The sequence below is a fragment of the Lactuca saligna genome, chromosome 8 (assembly GCF_052625555.1).
Source record: "Lactuca saligna cultivar CGN05327 chromosome 8, ASM5262555v1, whole genome shotgun sequence".
NCBI classification, from domain to species: domain Eukaryota; kingdom Viridiplantae; phylum Streptophyta; class Magnoliopsida; order Asterales; family Asteraceae; genus Lactuca; species Lactuca saligna.
In genome coordinates this window covers 90,985,943-90,999,305 of record NC_136424.1, presented here as the reverse complement: position 1 = coordinate 90,999,305, position 13,363 = coordinate 90,985,943, and the positions used below count along the sequence as shown (strand labels likewise).

Genomic DNA, 13,363 nt, shown 5'->3' with positions numbered 1-13,363 from the left:
ACAAAGTTCCCTAGGAACTAGGTTGGACATGAGTACAACCTACCATCCGCAAACCGACGGACAAAGTGAGAGGACTATTTAAACATTGGAAGACATATTGCGAGCTTGAGTGATAGACTTTGGGAAGGCATGGGATACTCATTTATAACAATAGTTATCCCACGAGCATAAAGGTTGTTCCATTTGAATGCCTATATGCTGAGATGGGTGACACATAGTTAGCTAAAAGAAAAGTTTCTGACAACACTCTCACAGGTCCAAAAATAATTAGAGAAATGACTGAGTAGATTGTCCAAATCCACGAACGACTGAAATCCTCACGAGATAGACAAAAGAGCTACACCGATAAGAGACGAAAACCCTTGGAATTCGAGGTTGGTGACCGTGTTCTACTAAAAGTCTCACTCTGGAAGGGCATGATACGCTTTGGAAAGTGTGGGAAACTAAATCCAAGGTATATTGGACCCTTTGAAATTATTGCAAGTATTGGTCCAGTAGCTTATAAACTCCAGCTACCACTCGAACTTAACAACGTACATCCTGTGTTTCACGTGTCAAATCTGAAAAAGTGTCTATCGGATGAAACTCTTGTAATTCCACTTGAGGAGATTAAATTGAACGAAAATCTTAACTTTGTGGAGGAACCCGTTGGAATCATGGATAGGGAAACCAAACGAACAAAACAAATTCGCATACCAATAGTGAAGGTTCGCTGGAATGCCAAGCGATGACCTGAATTCACTTGGGAGCGAGAAGATCAGATGCAACAGAAGTATCCGCATCTTTTCCCTATTCCATAAATGCTCATTTTAGAAATAATTTCAGGACAAAATTCCTCTATCTGGGGGATGATGTAACAACCCAATATTTCGATTCAATGTAATGATCGAAAGTCAAGTATTGTAACCTATTTTTGAAACAATAATAAAATAGCGTCAAAAATGAAATGTTCAAAAGTCTCAATTGGGATGTGTAAAATGATAGATATCGTAACAAGGTTTTCATAAATATAACGAACACAAAAATCCAAGTTATAATGAAGAAGTTATGACCAACCGAAGATCCGCGACAAAACCGGTAGAACATTGTTAGGTGTAAAAAATGAGTTTTCAATAAAATACTTTTTAGCCTTAAGTATCTAAATGAAAGTCATAGAATACATTGAACCGTAAACATACATAAAAAACATCCAAATATGACTTCGTATGAGTAAGTTATGATTTTTCTAAGTTTCAAAATAGCGGTAGACAACTAAAAACTCGAAATAAAGATAGAGTGATTTTTAGCCAACGCAACCTAAACAATAATTGAAGATCTCGATAATAGTAGTGCAACGATAAAAAGACAGACGAAATCAGACGTCGGATGAAAGGAGTTATAAATTTTTAATGGACTTTTCATGTCTCGACCTGTTAAAAATATAATATTAAAAATAAATTCAAAATTATCCGACGGATTCGAAACGAAAGTTGTAGAGTATATTCTAACATACGCATGAATATAAAGAATGTCAAAAACGGAGTTCGTACACGAAAGTTACATATTTTTAAAGATCTGGGCACAGACTTCGAGGTTGGTCTGAAGGAAACGCCCTACGTTCCTAAGAACTCCCCGTGTTCGCAATGCAAGGCATCAGATTGACCACTGTCACACCCCCGGCCGAGACGGCGGAACACGCCGGGCAGTGCGACTAAGTTCATGGATCACAGACAAATTGAATATATAGCACAAGTACAACAATAAACAAAAAAGCATTCATGTTCCATCTTGATACAATGATTTTACAAATAATAATAATAATAATACATTAATTGCCTTAACAGGTAGGTAGGTAGGCATATGATACAACAACAAATAAACTTGATCACCTGTAATCCAATCTGTCTTGAATGTATGCTTAGTGTTTTCCTGAGAATACATGTAATTTTAAAAGTCAACACAAAGGTTGGTGAGTGTCACAGGTTTTCTGCTAACGCAGTAATACTTTTAATAAGTCTAAAAAGTATTAACTTTGTATGTATAACTATAACAATAGTTAAAAACAGTATTTGCAAAGTGTCTTTATAATCCAAGAATGTATTTTGATATGAGTAAATTCATGTTTTTAACATTTACTTGTAACAACTCCTTGAAAGTCAAAATGAATGTTTTGTATAAGTAACTTACATACTTAAAAATGTACTTGTAATGACTTATTGAAAGCCAAAATGAATGTTTTGTATAAGTAATTTCCTTACTTAAAATGTACTTGTAGTGACTTCATTAAAAGTCAAAATGAATGCATTGTATGAGTAATTTTCATACTTAAAAATGTACTTGAAGGCAACCAAGCCTATGGTTGTAGTAAGAGAAAGAGTGAGAGAGAGATTCGTGTTAATGTTTTTAGTGAGTTCTATAATCGAGCTATGGACGAGAAGTACCCCTCCCTACGACGCTTCATTGGACGTCGTAGTAACGATCGTAGACACATATCACCTGCTACGATTGATCAGTCGAAGGTTGTAGCTAGCAACCACAGGTGGGGTTGTCAACCCCATATAGATCTATACATATGTACCTCACTCCGAAGATTAACGATTATAGCAGCGTGGGGTAGGCTAAGTAATTAAACTCAGCTAATGAATAGTAGCGTCTCACTCAAAAACCATTAACGAAAAGTTTGTGAATAACTCTCAGCCCTAACTTAATTATAGTTAAGTACCGCGCATAATGAATTTCGAAGTATAACATTTTTAAAAGCCGAGTATGGTTGACGTATTTATAAAAGTATAAATTACTCGCTTTTATAGAGATATATATTTCAATATAACGAACTTGTATATGTGTGTAAAGCCATGCATAAAAGTATTCATGTATAGAAGTCTTGAAACTTTGAAATACTTTAATTGGTAGTATGCATATCATATAAGACTAAAAATGCATGTTTCAAATTAATGAACATATGTACATGTATAAACTTTATGCATATAAACATATAAATATACATGTATAGTAATATCTTGAACCATTGAAATACTACACAATTTCATAACGTACGTGTTATAATATAAAAATCATAAAACTTTGTATCATATAGTATTTATTGTATGTAGTATTTGTTGTGTGAAATGGTTATTTCACAATAAAATAACCATAATACGTATACGCAAATTTACACTAGGTTATTCGTAACAATATAGTAAATTGTTAAATGATAATATTTTTATAAACTAGGGTTTTCGCATAAAAAGGTAATATATTTGTATAAACAAAATATATAGGCACATGTATTCCCCCCCGAAATAATATTGAAAAGGGGCCGTAAGCACTCACCCTTGAAGCGTGAGGTTGATTCGTACGGTATTCGGATTCCTTTGGGAAACTTGTCGTGAGATTTGTTACGTGGCATTCCTCGTTCGTAAAACGAATCACCGAGTATATTTGTATTTCCTAATAAACCAAATGATAGTTTTGGTATTAATTATTAATTATATAGTGGTCTTTGTTAAAATAAATGGACTCTAGGGTTTGATTTTGCCAAAATCATACTTCAGGGACTGATATGCAAACTATTCTCGTGACAGGGGTTAAACATGTTTGTTTGAAACTATTTTAAGGTATTAGGACTTAATTTATTAGGTTTTTCTGGGGAAGGACAAATTCTGTTTAATTTAAATATAAGTTTGATTTAGTTTTGACCTTTGACTAGGTCAAAATCCTTACCCATTTGTTTATCGGGGCTCCAAGTCCGATCCACACAAAGGGATCCATTTACAAAAAAAAAGATCAGGGTTGTTACTTCTTACCCCGTTTCTTGTTTTGATCGAGTAAGGGAACAAAAAGCGATCATCGATAAAGGACAGGCAAACACAATTCATGTTCGGTGGCTGCTGATCTTTCGTCGAGGTCTCTAGCGGTTCTCTCGGTTCAAGAGTCACAAGTTGGCGGTTGGATTTAATGGTGGAAGCAGAAGGCAGCGACAGCAGCAAGCGGCGCTGGGTGGCTCCGCTGCTCCCTTCCTTGCGTCCATCGATCAGTCGGTGAGGGAAACTGGAGGGCGGAGATCGATCAGGTGTCTCTATAACACCGAGAGGGAGGCAATGGGGGACTACGATGGCTAAATGGTCACGAGGAGGGAGAGGTGATGATTCTCAATGTCAGTCGGCGAAAGGGAGGAGAATAGGCAAAAGGCAGCGACTGATCGATCTATCGTGAGGAGAATGGTCATCTCTTGGATCGTCAAGGTCGAAGAAGAAAATAGGTGAAGCAGCGAGGTTGTTGTGATCTCGTTTCCGGCAGCGAGGTGCGAAGGAATGAGTTATTAACGACCGCTGCTATGATGGGGAGGGTTCTCGGTAGTGGAACTCGACGGAAAAAGAAGAGGAGGGTAAAAGGGTTCGATTGTTGGTCTCGATGGTTCTGTGATGAGGCTAGATGAGACCGGTGGTGACATTTGGGTGAACGGGGATGCTTCGGTGGTGAAGGTCGACGAGAAAAGGTGAGGTTATCTCAGATTCTTGATTGACTGAAGAGGGAAGATATATGAATGAAAGTAGAAAGAATGAAGGCAACAGTAGATTCATCGATCATGGCAGCTAGGGTATTTGGGTGGTTCTTCTTCAACACAAAACAATGAACCCGATCAGCAACATGTAACTTTGTTACCCTATTTTATTCTGTTTTCATGATTTGGAATCCACAAGGAATAAATGATCGATCAACGGGGTGTTTGTTTGATGTTTAACAGCATTCAAAGGAGGAATAATTTGGATGTTTGGATTTGATTTCTCACAGGAAAGGAGAGGGGAGGATAGAAGTATTTACGAATAGGGGGTCTTGGTTGTGGTTTTGATGGACGAATTAATGAAGCAATGCAGGTGATGGTTGGCTTGATTGTTGATTTCATTGTGTTCGAGTGTTAACCTGGTTCTCATTGATAGGTATTGTAGAAGAGAATGAGTGTGAAGGGGATTGTTCATGTGACAGCTTCCAGGGAGAAAGGGAAACATGTTTCCCTTTGGTTTGAGTGTGGGATTGTTTATCTTTTGTGTATAGTTTTGTTTTGGATACAACTTGGACTCCAAGTGAGTTGTACAAAGTTCACTGTGTGCAAATCAGTTGAGTAGTCAGCAAGGTGTATTAGCAAGGTGTATGATGTATTTAATGAGTATTGATTTATTTTGCTGGTTATATATATTCTAGTATACATATATGGATAATATATAAATTTAAACTCATGTGTTAGGAAATATGAAATTTATTAATTTGTTAAACCTTGGTTTTAAAATACACTTTATATATGATGTATATTTATGAAAATTTAACCAACAACATCTAATAGATTATGAATCATATCCATATCATTTATAAATATTTTTAGCGTCCAAATTAACTGGATTTGGATTTATATGTATTATTATTCTGGAATACATAACTAATAGTAGAAATTATGTCGAAATGAATAGTTTAACATTTCACGATTTATAAACATGAAAACATCTAAATTCTCAACATTTATAAATATTTTTGCTAAAAATATTTCAAATACAAAATTAAATATTAAGCTATACCCTGAGTCCAAAAATGTTTTCGGAAATTCCATTTGAGGTGTGCAAGTCCCTCAATGGTTAGTAATGGTTTTAACGATTTTAGAAAAATCAATATTATATTTGTTTGTGGCTCTTAAAACGGTCGTATCTTTTGTATACGAACACCATTTGGACGTTCTTTTTATTTTCAGAATCAGGGAAACACGTACTACGAGGTTAGTTTGTTTTTTTTCTCTTAACGACTTATTACGAAATTTTAGTTTTCCAGATATATTTTCACATTGTAGTTTGAGCTATTTGTTTTGCTTGCCAAATTCCATATTCATAAGTAAAATACCATCTGATATCTTATAATAGTTGAAATAGCTCATTTATTTTATATTAAGTGTACTGAAACTCAATAAGTCAATTTACCAAGAGACTTAGGTGCTGTTTGTTTTTTCTGAGGCAAAATGTCTGCAGTCTACGGACCACATCTGTAGACCTCTGCAGTAGAAGAGGTGGACCAAACGTCTGCAGTCTGAAAAAAGAAGACTGTTTGTTTTTTTAACATCTACGGGCTATTAAAATAAACTGAAATCTAAATAAACTGATTTTTTAAAACTTCAAAGCGAATTTTTTATATATTTTTACGACTTTATTATAAATATATAACGAATCTAGATCAACTTTTATGTATTATTATATAAAAAATAAAAATAAAAATGGTATTAATTCATATACATATTTGATAAAAACCAACAACTTTGATTGCAAAGTTATAACTAAACATTATAATTAGTGATCAAAGAATTTGATACATAAATAGATGGAAATAAACTTCGATTTTTTCAAATAAATATATTAAAAACGTACGATAAATATTTTCTCGAAAAATTGATGATACTCTATTAAATAAAGTTTTACAAAATTTTGGCAAAAAAATATAAGAATATATTATGATTTTTTTTCATATTTATATAAACAACTTCAACGAATATTATTATAATAAATTTTTATTTATAAATTTGTTAAAAATATCATGTTTGTATCGTCAAATGTTTTTTTTTAAGTTTTGTAATTTTTTTTATATTGTTTATCATTAATAAAGTTGGAAAAAATATAAATTAAAAAAAAAACTTTAAAAAAATAAAGATATATATGTTTTTTTAAGCTAGAAGATGTCTGAAGATGTTAGAAGACTCTGGTCCACATCTGCGCCAAGAAGAGGGCGCGCATACATTTTTAGGTCTGCAGTCTTCAAAAATACAAACAGTCTGCGAAAACTAATGTCTGCGCGTGATCTGCGCGGCGCAGACAGAAGACGTCTCGCAGATCTGCAGACAAAAAACAAACACTACCTTACTGTGAACTTGACCGTTTACAGTCTTTGACCAAAATTCCGGGATGTCACAACCACGTCGCCCCCTAGTCGCATCACCCATCGCATCCAAAGCAAGGTATCCGATGGAGTGTCACGCATGACCGAACACGCTGCGTACGAGGTGAGCGCACTGCGATCTGGAACGGAATATAATTTATCAGTGGGGCCCATGTTGGTTTCGGGACGAAACTACCTATCCCGCCCCCGCCTCCGAAAATAAAACGGGGTTAATCTTACCCAACCCCTTTCCAATTTACGATTTTTTAAACAACTATCTCATACAGGACATCACCTCCATGATAAGAGGGTCTCACACCAAATGTTAATAGCCTAACGATAAGGAGTGATCCTCTCATAAATAAAAAAATAAAAATAAAAATAAAAAAAAATAAAAAAAAAATAAAAAAAAATAAAAAAAAAAAAAGGCCTCACTCAACTTTTTGACTTTCCTATGGTGAACAAGCCTCTTTCTTCTTAGAAGCTATAGACCGAGAGCCGCGGGAAATATGAACCCTACTTAGACCAATATTGAACGCTACCCTCCGTGATCAATCTTAGCCGTCGATTTTATATTTTTGAATCTGATCTCAACGGTTGTAGAACATTCTAGAAGTCAGACAACACATCTTCTAAAACCCTATTTATACCTTTCGTTACAACAGCACCTCTCCACTTATATAATAATCTTTCTCTCACAACCCTAAAAACAATAGCACAGTCGCCTAAACAAACACAACATCAGATCAGAGAATCAATGGCAGGCAAAGGTGAAGGTCCAGCGATTGGAATCGATCTCGGAACTACGTATTCTTGTGTCGGCGTTTGGCAACATGATCGTGTGGAGATCATTGCCAATGATCAGGGTAACAGGACGACGCCGTCTTACGTTGCCTTTACCGATTCCGAAAGGTTGATTGGTGATGCTGCTAAGAACCAAGTGGCGATGAATCCGACAAATACAGTATTTGGTTAGTTCTTCTTTATCGACTTTAAATCCTATTAGATCTGATTTATTTATGTACGTTTATTTACATTCATTGTGTTTGGAAATTATGTTTAGAAGATTTTAATAGGTTACGATCTGCACTTACAGAGCTTTTTTTTTTCAAGATCTATTTAGTCTGAACTTTTATATTGTAAAATCAACTCAATGTTTAAACTTTCAATCTCCAACCTCCAGTTTTGCTGTTGACTTTGTCATCTGTTTATGTTCATAGATCTGTAATTTCAATCTGACTTTGTTTTTATGCTTACTTTAATTGTGTACTGTAACAGACGCAAAACGTCTTATTGGTCGTAGATTCAGCGATGCCTCTGTACAGAGTGACATCAAGTTATGGCCTTTTAAGGTCACTCCCGGCCCAGCTGAGAAGCCAATGATCGCCGTCAATTACAAAGGCGAGGAAAAACAATTTGCTGCGGAGGAGATCTCGTCCATGGTTCTCATCAAGATGAAGGAAATCGCTGAAGCTTTTCTCGGATCAACGGTGAAGAACGCCGTCGTCACTGTTCCTGCTTACTTCAACGACTCGCAAAGACAGGCCACCAAGGATGCCGGTGTCATCTCTGGTCTGAATGTCATGCGTATCATCAACGAGCCAACCGCCGCTGCAATCGCTTACGGTCTCGACAAGAAAGCAACGAGCGTCGGAGAGAAGAACGTTCTTATCTTTGACCTCGGTGGTGGTACTTTCGATGTGTCTCTTTTGACAATAGAAGAAGGTATCTTTGAAGTGAAATCAACCGCCGGTGACACCCATCTCGGCGGAGAAGATTTCGACAACAGAATGGTGAACCATTTCGTTCAGGAGTTTAAAAGAAAGCATAAGAAGGACATCACCGGAAACCCAAGAGCTCTGAGAAGGTTAAGAACTTCTTGCGAGAGAGCTAAGAGGACTTTATCGTCCACCGCTCAAACCACAATCGAAATAGACTCTTTGTATGAAGGTGTCGATTTCTACTCCACCATAACCCGTGCCAGATTCGAAGAGCTAAACATGGATCTGTTCAGAAAATGCATGGAGCCTGTTGAAAAGTGTTTGAGAGACGCGAAGATGGACAAAAGCACAGTCCACGAAGTCGTTCTTGTGGGTGGGTCGACCCGAATTCCCAAAGTGCAACAGCTTCTTCAAGATTTTTTCAATGGAAAGGAGCTCTGCAAAAGCATCAACCCGGATGAGGCGGTGGCTTATGGTGCTGCAGTCCAGGCGGCAATTTTGAGTGGTGAGGGTAACGAAAAAGTTCAAGATTTGCTTCTTTTGGATGTCACTCCTCTCTCTTTGGGTCTGGAAACTGCCGGAGGTGTTATGACTACTCTCATTCAAAGGAACACAACTATTCCAACCAAAAAGGAACAGGTGTTTTCCACCTACTCTGATAACCAACCAGGGGTTTTGATTCAGGTTTACGAAGGTGAAAGAACAAGAACCAAAGACAACAATTTGCTCGGGAAATTTGAGCTTTCTGGGATTCCTCCGGCACCAAGGGGGGTCCCACAGATCACAGTTTGTTTTGATATTGATGCAAATGGTATTCTGAATGTGTCGGCTGAGGATAAAACAACAGGGCAGAAGAACAAGATCACCATCACAAATGACAAGGGAAGGCTTTCCAAGGAGGAGATTGAGAAGATGGTTCAGGAGGCAGAGAAGTATAAGTCTGAGGATGAGGAACATAAGAAGAAGGTGGAGGCGAAGAACACATTGGAGAATTATGCTTACAACATGAGGAACACGATCAAGGATGAGAAGATCGGGGAGAAGTTGAGTCCTGCTGATAAGAAGAAGATTGAGGATGCCATTGATGAATCCATTTCATGGTTGGATGCAAATCAGCTTGCAGAGGCTGATGAGTTTGAAGACAAGTTGAAGGAGCTTGAGGGTGTTTGCAACCCAATTATTGCTAAGATGTATCAGGGTGGAGAGGGTGCTGCTGGTGGATCCATGGATGAGGATATTCCTTCCGGTGGTGGTGCTGGCCCTAAGATTGAAGAGGTTGATTAAATTTTGTTTATAGCCATTTGATACGCTATTTTTCTGATTGGGGATAATTTTTGTTTCTTGACGATAAGTAGACATTGTTTTTTTTTTTAATATATGGAAGTTTCTATTTGGTATTTCTGATTTTACAATACATTACCAAACAATTCTAGAAAGTATTTTAATAGTTGATTGGTTAAAAGTAGACCATTTTGGATGTGTTTGTGAGGAAACCATTTCTTATTGATGATGTTTTCATGGTTGTTTATTTCATATGAAATCATTGTGGTTGTGTTTGAAATTTGTAGATTGGTGCTTTCTAATGGGTTATTATAATTGTGTAATGGGCATGTAGATTGTTTTACAAATAGGCCCAAACATTGTTTTTTTATATTTTGGGCAGTTATTAAATAAGATGTAAAATAGGATAATTATTAAATGAGAAATAGAAAAACCAATTATTCAAAAATACAAAAAATGATATGTCTCAAAGTTAATTAGAGAGCAACACATGGCAAAAATTATTTATTTATTAAGGAAGATTTTTTTTTTAATTAACGTTAAAACATTTGACCACCTCCAATTTAAAACGACAAATACACAAACAACCACATTAGTTAAAAGTCTAGGATGTAAAATTGATATTTTACACAATTGAGGGGTGGTAACGGGCAATGCATAGGGGTAAACATGAAAGCGTAGAAATAAAGTTGATGGCTATTAACTATGGGAAAATCAAAGTGTAGAAAATATCATTTAACAAAGTAGATTTATTTACGTTGTACAACTACAAAATTAAAAAACAAAAAAACAAAGGTACTAAATTGCAGAAAAAAAAATAAACATGAAAAAAGATATAAAATTTACATCTAAACATAAAAAAAACTTGAATTTAACTTTTTTAAATTAACAAACGAAAGTTTACATAATCTAAAACGTATTATATATGATCCGACTCATACGTAGAAATTGGATATAAATATAAGCACAAAAACCTAAAAGAAAAAAATTACGTGAAACGTAAATAAACTTTTTATATATAAATAAATAAATAAATTAAAAAGAATTGATGAATAAAAGTTCAAAATTTACGTCGAAACATTGGCGACTTTCGATTTATAAAAGTACATTAAAATTTTTTTTTTTTTTAATTAAAGAAAAAAAAGTTTTAAGGAAAAGCAGATTATATATACATATATATATATATATATATATATATATATATATATATATATATATATATATATATATATATATATATATATATATATATATATATGAGTGTTATATTTTGTAAGATAGGGAGATTCAATCCTAACCATTTATTTTGTAGATAAAAAAAATATTTTTAAAATGCAAAATAAATTATCAAAATTATAAGGCTTTTCTGAAGATTATATTATTTTTCACTCATGTTGAGCTAATGTATCAGTGGTTGAACCATATGGGATTCGTCTTCTGTTGTTAACAACACTACGGCCAAGTCCATTAGTGTATTGGTTCGAACCATGGTTCAAGTTATGGTTAGGTAATAAGAACATCAGAGTGTTGGAACCCTTGAGGAGTTATTTGAGCTGACATTGCCGTTATTTATGGAGAATGCTATTGGACCTCCATTGTTGCTCATATTCAAGCTAATGAAACTTTCCATTGACATTTTTTCATCGAGCTTAAGATGGATTTCTTGTATCGTGTCTTGGAAATTGTTGTTTAGGTCGATGAAGCCTGTAAATTTTTTACCCTACAACATTTTCAGCTTCTTTCGATTCAATCAGACGTGCAATCAATCAATTTCATATGCAATTTAGTGAAAGGAATAAGTCATCAGATCAGAAATGGAAAGGAAAAATATAAAACTTTTGGTTTCACACACTACTTGTACAGAAAAACGAAACAAACACTTTGAATAGTTGAAACTTCGAGTAAGATCCGTCATTTTACAATCAATGAAAGTTTAGAAAATATACATGAAAAAGTACCAAATTAAGAGATGATTCATGAAGATACAAAGTATGTATTACCAAAAGAGAAGGTGAATGATCGAGGAAGTTCCACATGATAAACAAGGATTTTCTCCTTTCTTCGTTTAGAGATTAAAAGATGATAGCAAAGTTGTGAATGGATGACTTTGGAAAATCAATGGAGTTAACGATGCTTGTGAGTGAGCTTTTTGTTGTTGTGTTCGACCACAACGATGGAAACACATGGTGAGCCTAGAAAGAGCGCAAGAAAGAAGATGGGGAATTGTACATATTAATTGGATGATATAATATACATTAGTTTTAGCGTAATTGGTAAAAAATGATATAATCTTCAGAAAGGCCCCAAATTTTTGATCAATCAATGAAAAAAGACAAGATACTGGCTAAATGATGGGAAACTGGCCACGAAAGGTTATTCCGAAGTTTTAGCCGATAATCTTTCTTTTTTGTAAACAAAATTTAATCTGAGATTAAACCGTAAAATGACCTAAAATACTGACACTTTATTGAATATTTCCCTTTAAAAAGCTAGTGATTCATGGCTTTTCAAAAAATTCCCAAATGCTCCCTAAATGATCAACGAGTCGGTGGTGCAACTTTCCAATTAAGAGAAGCTCTCATCGATGATTTTCCAGTCAAGACCTTGAAATGCCAGAGAATAGAGCTAGAGGTCGAGTTATCACCATCTTTATTGCTATTTGGACTATCTCCATCATTATGCGCAAGCCTTTCTATATGATTCTGGTTGTGGGCTTTGTTCGCAAGGCAAGAGAAACCATACTCGCACCCTTGTGTGGGTTGCAGTTTGAACGGGAAAAACCAAATAGAGTAAAAGATCGATTGAAGATAAATCACATCCACTACTTATGTTGGTTACTATCTGATTTAGAAGGATCTATGAGTAATCGTGTCAATTTTCTTGTAACACCCACAAAAATCAAGCCAATTTAAAACTTTTTCAAACATCCGAAGGCCATTAGTTATTACAAACTGTTTTCAAACTAGTTTAATATCAGAGTATCTAGGAAACCATAAGTCCAAAACATGAGGATGTGTACGGTCACGCCTTCGCCTTACCGAAATATTTGAAGCACCTGAAACAATAAACTGAAACCGTAAGCACAAAGCTTAGTGAGTTCCCCAAAAATACCCATACACACAACAATAAACATATAATCACAAACAGCATACTATGGGTCCTAATCAACCTTCGGGTTCAGTAATCGATCTGGATGGAATACCCCAGGTTGGAATGCCAATATATATAACGGGTGCAGTCATCCTCAGGATGGAATACCCTCGGCCCACAACCATCGGGTTGGAATGCCCACATAACACGAGTCCAATCATCCTCTGGATGGAATACTCACAGCCCACAACCATCGGGTTGGAATTCCCACAAACTATGAGTTCACTCATCCTCAGGATGGAATACTCGTGACCCATAACCATCGGGTTGGAATGCCTACATACTACGAATCCAATCATCCACGAGATGGAATACTCACGACC

The 13,363-nt window shown here is 35.4% G+C and overlaps 1 protein-coding gene and 1 long non-coding RNA gene across 2 annotated transcripts; both read left to right on the top strand.

Annotated features, from left to right (window-relative positions):
* Positions 1-3,798: 3,798 nt before the first annotated feature.
* On the top strand, positions 3,799-5,171 carry LOC145008059 (uncharacterized). Its single transcript, XR_013663245.1, has 2 exons — positions 3,799-4,631; positions 4,727-5,171. It is a non-coding gene; the product is annotated as an uncharacterized LOC145008059 (long non-coding RNA).
* Positions 5,172-7,564: 2,393 nt separating this feature from the next.
* On the top strand, positions 7,565-10,006 carry LOC145012703 (heat shock cognate 70 kDa protein 2-like). Its single transcript, XM_078971496.1, has 2 exons — positions 7,565-7,859; positions 8,167-10,006. The coding sequence occupies exons 1-2, from the start codon at positions 7,646-7,648 to the stop codon at positions 9,891-9,893; spliced, it is 1,941 nt and encodes a 646-aa protein (XP_078827622.1). The 5' UTR covers positions 7,565-7,645; the 3' UTR covers positions 9,894-10,006.
* The last annotated feature ends 3,357 nt before the right edge of the window (positions 10,007-13,363 follow it).